Raw genomic sequence first — 10,540 nt, 5'->3', positions numbered from 1 at the left:
ACATGGTGGGACTTGAGCACAAAACACAGAAAGTTAGCACACAGATTCAGCATATAATCAGGAAGGCTAATTAAATGTTGGCCTTCATTTCAAAGAGGCTGAAGTACAAGAGTAAGGAGATCTTACTGCAACTATACAAGGTGCTGGTGAGACCACATCTGAGTATAGGGAGTAGTTTTGCTCTCCTTATTTAAGGGAATATGTAGTTTTATTGGATGCAGTTCAGTGAAGTTTCAGTAAGATGATCCTGTATAATAGGAGGAGAAAGTGAGGTCTGCAGATGCTGGAGATCAGAGCTGAAAGTGTGTTGCTGGAAAAGCGCAGCAGGTCAGGCAGCATCCAAAGAACAGGAAATTCGACGATTCGGGTATAAGCCCTTCATCAGGAATGAGGCTGGGAGTCTCCGGGGTGGAGAGATAAATGGGAGGGGGTGGGGCTGGGGAGAAGGTAGCTATTCCTGATGAAGGGCTTATGCCCGAAACGTCGAATTTCCTGCTCCTTGGATGCTGCCTGACCTGCTGCGCTTTTCCAGCAACACATTTTCAGCCTTGTATAATAGGAGCCTTGTGTGCAAGAGTTAAACAAGTTAGGGACTCTACTCACTGCAGTTTAGACAAATGAGAGGTGATCTCGTTGAATCATATAGGATTCTTAAGGTGCTTGACAGGGGAAATGCTAAGAAGTTGTTTCCCTGACAGAAAACACCTCTTAAAGTCACACTGAGGAGAAGTGGCCTCTTCCCAGAGGACTGGCAGACGATGTCACAAAGTCAAACTCTGACAAGATTACAGTGGTGTTGGAAAAGCACATCAGGTCAGGCAGCGTCCAAGGAGCAGGAAAATCAACATTCCGGGCAAGAGCCTTTCATCAGGAATGAGGCTGGGAGCCTCCGGGGTGGAGAGATAAATGGGAGGGGGTGGGGCTGGGGAGAAGGTAGCTAAGAGTGCAATAGGTGGATGGAGATGAGGATAAAGGTGATAGGTCGGAGGGGAGAGTGGAGCGGATAGGTACGAAGGAAGATTGGCAGGTAGGACAGGTCATGAGGATGGTGCTGAGCTGGAAGGTTGAAACTGGGGTAAGGTTGGGGGGTGGGGGGGAAATGAGGAAACTGGTGAAGTCCACATTGATGCCCAGGGGTTGAAGTGTTCCAAGACAGAAGATGAGGCAGTCTTACTCCATTTGTCAGATGGTGAGGGAGTGGTGATTGATGAGGCAAAGGGTGGGAGGGGGAGTTGAAATGTTTGGCCATGGGGTGGTGGGGTTGACTGGTGCAGGTGTCCCAGAGATCATCCCTAAAGCACTCTGCAAGAAGGTGTCCAGTCTCCCCAGTGTAAAGGAGGCCACATCGGGAGCAACGGATACAATAAATGACATTTGTGGAAGTTCAGGTGAAACTCTAATGGATGTGGAAGGCTCCTGTGGGGCCTTGGAGTGAGGTGAGGGGGGAGGCGTGAGCGCTGGTTTTGCAATTCCTGCGGAGACAAGGGAAGGTACCAGGACGGGAGGGTGGGTTGTTGGGGGACGTGGACCTGACCAGGTAGTCATGGATAGAACGGTCTTTATGAAAAGTGGATGGGGTTGGGAAGGAAATATATCCCTGGTAGTGGGGTCCGTTTGTAGGTGGCAGAAATGTCAGCGGATGATGTGGTTTATGCGGAGGTTGGTGGGGTGTAAGGTGAGGACCAGGGGTTCTGTCCTTGTTGTGGTTGAACATGCCCTCCAATGCAACTCATTCACGTCCCACAACTCTGCCCTCAAACCCCACCTCTCCAACTGCAACAAACTGGTGAGCACTGAACTGCAACAGCCTTGAAGTTGGCCAAGGAAGAAATGCCCCAGGATGCTTGCACTTGAATACTGGGCACCTGCACAGCCCAGGCAGGAGAGGGTTCTGTGGTGTTCGCAATCAATGATTTAATTGATATGCACAGGGAAGAATAGGAGTGGCAGACAATTATATAAGAGGCAATGGTGTTCATAACCTAGAAGCTCCAGGAGTGTTGCTATGCTAATGGCACCCAGCTGTCTAAGGCACGCGATTGGTTGTCTCCAAGTGGTGGCTGTCTTGAAGATCCAGAAGTAGCACCTTGAGGATTTGCTGGAGAGACACACCAACTTGCATTCCATCACCCTAGCCATTGGTGCTCCAGGCCGAAGGTATTGAGAAAGGAGAATTGAGAACCCGACATGCACTCCAGTGGTGGTTCTTCCTAAGGACTCAGAGATGCCAAGATGCACCCAGACAGAGGAGGAATCATACACACACACACCCCGTCTCAGAACTCTCCTCTCAGACACTCCAGAGGTGGCTAGGCCCTACATTACTCTGCTTGTCCTTCTCCAATCCTTTGAAGTTGAAGATGAGAAGGATCCTTCTGTAGCTCTTCAGCATGGAGGTGAGTCCAGACACAAAAACCTTCTGGGGTTTCTCAACCAAACCACCAAGATGAACAGGCTCACTACTGCAGAATGTGGGTCAACATCAAGACTTAATGGGAGGGAAAAGAACAAATTTAAAAAAGGTTTGAGGCCACTTTGGTGACAGTGCACTGTACATAAATTTTATTGGGTTTGCACCACATGCATTTCTGAGAGTCTCATTGAGACCATAAATGTAACACTGCCAGTATTATGCCTAATTTCATGTTCACACAGTATGTACCATGGTCTGCTTTGATAGCCTGCAAGGTGTATGTAGGGAAATTGTTTCTGCTGGCATCATTATCTTACATGGTCAAACATTCTCTCGCTTTTTATTAGCCTCTCTGTGCAAATGTATTGAAGTTAATGAAGTGGTCAACGATAAGTGGGACAGGGAGGTGCACTGTGAGCTAATACGTTAGGATCACCAGGGATTAGAGGGCCCTTGATTCAGTGTCCTGGTCAGTGCACAGATCTACGTAGAATGTTGTAGCCCTCAAGAGGGCCTCATATACTCAGCTGTGATTGCAGCTTTAACTTCCAGCACAGTGGAAAGATGGCAGTGAATGCTCTTCAGCCAGTGGCTTCTAGTCCCCACCTTGACATGTTCGTGAGTCCCAGGACAGCCAGATCCTTTTCCTAATTACCCTTCCTGTGAGTGTCCACAGGTCTCACACATCTCCAAATCCCCACCCAACCCATCTACTCATACCTTCAACTGCCTGCTCCCCCCCACCACAGCCCCCTGCATATGGGATGGCTATGCCAGGTGTGTTATAGACTGGCCTCAACTTGAAGTCAGAGTGGATGAACCTCCTCTTTTGCATTATGCTTTACTGTATCCTGCACCTTACAAATACAAATGACCCGATTCACAATTGTCTTCTTTGCTTCCCAAGCCTGCAGCTCCGAACAGGTTGCTAAAACATCTTCCCACGGTCATAGCTCTTACTTATTCCGACCCATTCCAATAGATTGAGCATAGTTGACCATCCCTGAGCAAACTAACCAGACAGCCTCAGACAAGAAATGTTCCAATCTATGTTAGTGATACCCCATGGACTGGTCACTATGAAGCCACAGGACTGAGGCGATACACCCCTGGGTGCTGTATGCTTGTGTGAAAACTGCTGGCCACAAAGTATGGATGTGGCATTGACATAGAAAGTTGCTGTAGAGCATAGTACATGCCTGCTTGACTGATGATCAGTAAGGCAAAGTTGCCAGGTTGTTGCCAAATGACAGAAGGAAAGTCAAGCAATGCATGGCTGGTACTGGCATGCAGCTAGGTGTTGTGTGGGTGAGTGCTGAATGAGCAAACAATCAGCTAGAGATGGTGCCAAAGTGATGACTCCTACATGGGTGGGTCAGCAAAATGATGGAGGCACAGGTGTCATTGGTGAGCTGGCTCAGGGGGGAGTCAGCAAAATGAAGATAGACTCTCTTTTGGTTATATCTTTTTTATTCTTAAACTGTTCAAAATGGCACCAGATTGTGACAATTATTGACGTTTTTCCACTTTATTTTACTGCATTATTTCAATGTAAAATGCATGTGACAACAAATCATTCAACTCACAGGAGAATCTAGGACCAGAGGGCTTACTCTTGGAATAAAGGGATATTAATTTAAGACTAAGTTAAGAAGAAATTTCTTCATTCAGAGAGTAAAAGTCTTTGAAATGCTTTGTTACAGAGCGCTCTGGGAGCAGAGTCCACAGGTACATTTAAGATTGAGATAGATGGATTTTTGATCAATCAGGGAATTATAGGTTAACAGGGAAAGGGCAGGAACTTGGATGTGAAGAATGTTGAGCAGCTGGGATCCTATTGACAGGCACAGCAGGCTGGAAGGGCAGACCAGCCCACTCCTGTTTCTTTTCCTATTGTCTTACACAATAACCTTCATTAGTTAAATTTATGTTATATATAACTCTGACAACAAAAACATCAGATTTTATTTTATTGCCTATATGTTAAGCATTTTAATACCATAATTTATTGCTATGAACATGGAACTTAACCAAAATTTAGCAAGGGAAGGTTGTGTTCTTAATACCAAAAGCAATGACTACTGTTTTATTATGGGTTGTCACACATTTGGTCATCCATACAGTCTTTGATACCACCAGCCCACTTCCTAAATTAATCAGCTATGTTCTATTTTGGAGAATCAAATGCAAAACTGCTTATTTTAACCTTGTAGATACTTCAGTAGTGTATGAGTCTCCTTCCTAATTCTTTCCCAGCATGGTGCTCATATCTTGGCTTTATTCAATGAATAATATATCTACCATAGCAAGTTAGGCTTATGAAAAATTAAATGCATTCGTTTAAACATGAAATACCTTTAGATTACAGTGTGGAAACAGGCCCTTCGGCCCAACTAGTCCACACCGACTCGCCGAAGCGTAACCCACCCATACCCCTACATTTACCCCTTACCTACCCACAGCCCTAACCTAACATTACGGGCAATTTAACATGGCCAATTCACCTGACATGCACATCTTTGGACTGTGGGAGGAAACCGGAGCACCCGGAGGAAACCCACACAGACACGGGTAGAACGTGCAAACTCCACACAGTCAGTCGCCTGAGGCAGGAATTGAACCCGGGTCTCTGGCGCTGTGAGGCAGCAGTGCTAACCACTGTGCCACCGTGTCGCCCACAACTTTAACTAGATAAAAGAATGAAAAATGTTTAGCCAATGGAGGAAGATATGAAAGAGTTATTAAGTCCATCAAGCTCATCTTACATACAAGTTTTCGAGAAAATACAAATTCCAGACACGTAGTTTGGATGGTATCAGCATGAAGTATTATCCATGCTATCCTTTAGCCAGGTTTTTTGAATACAGATATTAAACTAAGGCCATGTACCAAACAGATGAACTGAAAAGATTTCAATGCCCCATTTCTAAGCAGAATAGGGAGCTCTTTAACAGCAGGAGCCCATCAACAACATCATTGCTGCTGTTTGTGGAACCTCATTGAGGAGAAGTCTAATCATTCAACAGGATTCTATGATTATAAAATTATGTTTTGGGGGGAACTTACCCCCAATCTTTAAAGTCATACTGCTATACTCAAGTGAAGAAACTGCAACTGTTTAAGGCAGCTGAAATGATAACGTGGATTTGGGTAAGTTGAAGCTCTCAGACTTCAAAGCTGCTTGCTCTGTATTAACTGGGGAATGCAGGGAGACGTGTGGTCACATATTACAAAGGAGAAAGTGAGGACAGCAGATGCTGGAGATCAGAGTTGAAAAGTATGGCACTGGCAAAGCACAGCAGGTCAGGCAGCATTCGAAGAGCAGGAGAATCGATGTTTCGGCATTCCCGATGAAGGGTTTTTGCCTGAAATGTCAATTCTCTTGCTTCTTGGATGCTGCCTGACCTGATGCGCTTTTCCAGCGTCACGCTCACATATTACAAAGGCAATGAATTAGAAACCATAGTCCCACTTGTATAAAACCTGGCCTATTATACCGGTAAGGATAAATTAACAAGGAAAACCAAATGAAAGGGATCCAAACCTGTCTAAGTTTGAAGTGATTTCTGCAAAAGGTGTTAAGACTGAATAATGTTCAATCTGTAAATAATCATTCTTCAGTAACTTTATTTTCGATGGTAACAAAACCTTTACCTACTCCAACCACAATAATTCTAAATAAACGCATCATACATCAAGAATTTTGACATTTCATTAACTTATGACAAAATGCACCAGTTAATAGGTCCAGGTTTGTTGTAAAGGTGGTGGTGGGAAGGAATTGAAATTGCACTGAGATACATTCATCAGGATACAGCATATTCCACTCCTCTGAGCTTTCAACTCTTGAAGGATCAATAAAAGAGAGAATTTAGAGTTTTCACTTCACAGCAGACTGGCAAAACAAGCTCCACTTCAATTTTCCCCTGAAACCGGAAAATCTCAGTCAGGTGAGCATTTGAACTCCAACACACGTCCACTGTCATCGGGCATCCACAAACTACATATGGAAGACAGCTTTCTTTTGTGGGCTAGCTATTACTGGCCTTGTCTGGTCGATTCCTGTTTAGCACTGCCCTTGGCGTGAACTCAAGTTTGTCCTTTAGGCTTAGCACTTTGGTACAATCTTTATCTGTGATTTCAGCAAGTTTTCTCTCTTCACGCAATTCAAAAATGCTTTTCTCTTCGACTGGCTGCTTTTGCTCCCCACGAATAAACCACTCTAAGTTGTATCCCACTGCCCCAACCACAAAGGCCACAGGAAAGGTTATATAGGGTGCATATGTACGGACAGCAACCCACAAGAGAGGCCACATGACGTCTGCAGAGAGAGAATATCATCTTAATGCTGAGTTCTTGTTTGCAATCTTAAAATTTCTATAGCAAACCAGATTGTCAAAATGATGTCAGCAAGATTATAGTGCAATAACAAAAATGGCTATTAATTTTTGCAAGTATTCACTACTACTCATCCATAAATTTAAAACAAAATCCGTCGTGCTGCTTAACATGGCCAGAATTCGTTCCCAACCAGTCAAGCTGAAAGTTAAAGCAGAATAATTCGCCTACAGCAGTGTTTATTCCTTCTTCCACCTATGGTTTTTCAGCTTTTGGGAGCAATGGCACATTTTATACAGATTATTCTGGGATTCAGTCAAGTATAACTTTGGTCACAATCTTATGAGGATACTAGGGCAATGGAATGTACAGTATCAATTCAACAGCATTCTACCAGGAAGTGAACCAGGAATATTTTCATTGGGAAGTTTTACTGTGCTTTTCTAAAGAGCTTAAACTTGAGAACATAACATTCCAAAGAGAGAGGCAAAGCTGAAAATGGAATGCGGAGTAGTAGTAAATGAGAATAAAAGGTAGAACAGAGAGAAGATGAGCCAGAGGATGGTGACTCTGTGGAACTTATTGCCACAGAGGGTTGCAGAGATCAAGTCATTGAGTGCATTTAAGACAGAGATAGATAGGTTCTTGAATAGTAAGGGGATCAAGGGTTATAAAGGGAAGGCAAGAAAATGGAACATGTCAGCCATGATCGACTGGCAGAGCAAACTCAATGAGCTGAAAGGCCTAATTCTGCTCTTATATCTTACGGTCTAAAATACACAAAGTTTTTCAGTGACTGACAGTATACATGTCAACACAAGGCATGAACTGAATCGGGGGATGAGCTCAATACACAGATAAATGCTCAAAAGCACAAAACCATGACTAACACAGCATGCAGAAACATGCTTTAAAGAGGGCAGGAACAGCAGCTCCAACTTCCTGGTTACAGGGTTTTCCGAGAGGAGGGAGATCATAATCCTAGATGATAAGCACAACTGTGAGAAGTGTATGAAAAGTAGAAGTAGTTAGAGGAATTGAAGAACATAAACAAAACTTACACTTTGTCAGCTACATCATGACTCTTTTAATTTTAATACGACTGAATAAACTTAAATGTAAAGGATTTCACAATCATAATGAGCAGATCTGAGGGTGCCTTCTAGAGAGTAATCCAAACAAAGAGGAAAATTTAAAATTGCAGGTTAATCCCAACAATGCTTTATTATTCTGAAATTGTGCACTTCAAACAAGAGCAATAAAATGCAGAAGGGAAATGTGTAAATACTTACAGAGCAACAGGTAAGGGCTTAAGAATCTTTTTAGATGAGCAGGAATAGGCCATTCAGTCCCTCAAACCTGCCTAGAGTCAAAAGAAACTATAGATACTGGAATCCAAACCAGGCACACTGTAGGTTGGATGAGCATGGCAGGTTAGGCAGCATCAGGAGGTAGAGAAGTCAACCTTTTGGGTATTACCCTTTTTTCAGGGCTGGTTCTGGAACAGGCTTTCTTCTGACATTGGCTTTCTAAAAGAATGAGGCTTTCTAAAAGAATGAAATGCTGCCCGGCCTGCTGTGTTCTTCCAGCCTCCTGTGTGTCTGCCTCCTCATTCAAGAAGACAATGTGGTTGCTTCTATCAAGAGGGCAGCTCGGGCCCAACGGCCTCGCTCTCTAACCCGCAGCCTTTACAATCTACTCAGGGCCGGGAGGCTGGGGCCTGGAGCTTGGCCTGGGCCTGGGCCTGGACACCCAGCAAGGACAGGCTGCCCTTGGGCTCCCTGCGGCCTGGCCAGCACCACGACTCCCCAGGCTCGAGTACACGCCGCGCCGCCTGGAGAGATACCTCCGGCCGGCCCACACCCAGTGCGGTGTAGTCTGAGGATAAATGGCCTTCCCCCCAGCCCTCTCTGTCTCTCCCCCTCCTCACCTTCCGCTCCCACGCCGCCCTGCCGCTGAATGCCCCGCCTTCTGGCCCCTCCCTGATTGGCCAGCCTCTCACCCCACCCCTTCATCGCCGATTGGATAGTCTGTCTGTCAGTCAGACACTGGCCCCGCCTTCCAAGAAAGTTGCTCAAAACATCCTTTTCCTTGTGTCTCTCTCATTGACAATCTGGGGGTATCACTGTTTTCTGTGAGTTCACTTTTACAGGGAGTGAAAGTACGAACATATACACAACAGTAGGCCCCTTCCATGGCTGATCTCATAACTCAGTTTGTTCTTAACCCTCAAGTTCTTTCATCCCTTGGTTATCAGCAGAGACTGAGCCAAGTTCAGTGCCAATGGGATTGGCCTCAACCAGGACCGAGGGTTCATGTCACACTACAGGCAACCCCATTGCATTAGACACACACACAGAGACGCATACACAGACACTCCACAGACACACACACACTCCTACAAACCCATATACTCACACAAACCCTCTTTCATACACAAGCCCTATCTCATACACTCACACGCACCCTCTCACAGATTTATACCCCTTTACATTCACACACACACACACTACCTCTCTCACAAACACTCATAACTCCAACCCCACACCCCCACATAAGTTTGTGGGGTGAATTTGTACTTGCAGAAATATATTTTATTTTGCTCAAAAACTGCATATAAGATCCATGTAATATTCTGTAAATCTGTTTTTAGATTAGAATCAGTCTAAACATTGTGACACACATAGTCTTACACAGGGCACCTCACCCCTTAAATGCATTATCAGGGCCGACGTGACACCAATTGTTAAAAGTTCATTTGAGAATGTAACTTCAAAAAAGTTCTGTGATTTACATATGAAAGAACTGAAATCAACATGTTCATTCTAAAAGATGAGAGACTTAACAAAACAATCCACATCATTTTCAATATATAATTTCAGTTAAATCACACTGTAACCTTTTGCTATAAGTTCTGTGTCTTACAATCTTATATTCCGCAACCACCTGATGAAGGAGCAGCACTCCGAAAGCTAGTACTTCCAAATAAACCTGTTGACCTGTAACCTGGTGTTATGTGATTTTTAACTTTGTACACCCCAGTCTAATACTGGTACCTCCAAATATTGGTTATCAAGAATTGTCTTACCTTAGAAAATATTGTGCATCTACTATGTTCTAAGGAGCAGAATTGCAAAAATCTCATCTCTGCCTTAAATACATGACTCCCCATTTTTGAACTATAACCCTAGTTCTAGATTCTTTCACAAAAGGAAAAATATTTTCCACATTTTACCCGGTCAAGACACTTAGGATCTCATTTTCAATGGCTATTCTACATTCCAGGCATAGCCTTCCTTATTAGGCAATGTACTCTTTCCTGACATTAGTCTGGTAAATGTTTTCTGAACTAATTCCAATGCATTATCATCCTTCAGTAACATAGTGACCAACACTGCACAAATTCTGCAGATACAATCTTACCAATGCCCTGTATAATTGACGGAAGCCATGACATGGAGGTGCTGGACTGGGGTGGACGATGTTAAAAATCACATTCCACCAGGTTATAGTCCAACAGGTTTACTTGGAGATACAACCTTTGAGCGTTGCTCCTTCATCAGGTAGATAGCTGTGCATTAAGAAATAGCAATTTGCTTCTTTTTAGATTACTTCTGTTAACCTGGACATCGACTTCTCTGTTGACCTGGACTTACATCGACCTGGACCCAATATACCGGCCACTGCAGCGGACAGCTGAAACTGTCAACCAGAAGCGGCAGATTCAAACCACTACAAATGCCGGAGGAAAGATGACAGAAGCGCTTCACAGGAGGCTCCCAAGCACTG

General features: G+C 44.2%; 1 protein-coding gene across 2 annotated transcripts; it reads right to left on the bottom strand.

Moving 5' to 3' along the window:
- Nucleotides 1-6,026: 6,026 nt before the first annotated feature.
- smim12 (small integral membrane protein 12) lies at nucleotides 6,027-8,733 on the bottom strand. 2 transcript variants are annotated; one of them, XM_060847252.1, is made up of 2 exons: nucleotides 8,682-8,733; nucleotides 6,027-6,734 (listed from the first exon to the last, which is right to left on the bottom strand). In XM_060847252.1, exon 2 carries the CDS (start codon nucleotides 6,727-6,729, stop codon nucleotides 6,445-6,447), a length of 285 nt encoding a protein of 94 aa, XP_060703235.1. In that variant the 5' UTR covers nucleotides 6,730-6,734; nucleotides 8,682-8,733; the 3' UTR covers nucleotides 6,027-6,444. The 2 variants fall into 2 exon arrangements, with proteins under 2 accessions (XP_060703235.1, XP_060703234.1); XM_060847251.1 differs by lacking the exon at nucleotides 8,682-8,733 and adding an exon at nucleotides 8,044-8,668.
- Nucleotides 8,734-10,540: the final 1,807 nt, after the last annotated feature.

This window comes from Hemiscyllium ocellatum, chromosome 30 (genome assembly GCF_020745735.1).
Source record: "Hemiscyllium ocellatum isolate sHemOce1 chromosome 30, sHemOce1.pat.X.cur, whole genome shotgun sequence".
Taxonomy (NCBI): Eukaryota; Metazoa; Chordata; class Chondrichthyes; order Orectolobiformes; family Hemiscylliidae; genus Hemiscyllium; species Hemiscyllium ocellatum.
Note: the sequence above shows the minus strand (reverse complement) of the source record. Positions and strands in the feature narration are given on the sequence as shown.

What these genes read in the sequence shown, in the direction of transcription:
- smim12 (XM_060847252.1), bottom strand. Translation starts at nt 6,729, where the DNA reads ATGTGGCCTCTCTTGTGGGTTGCTGTCCGTACATATGCACCCTATATA.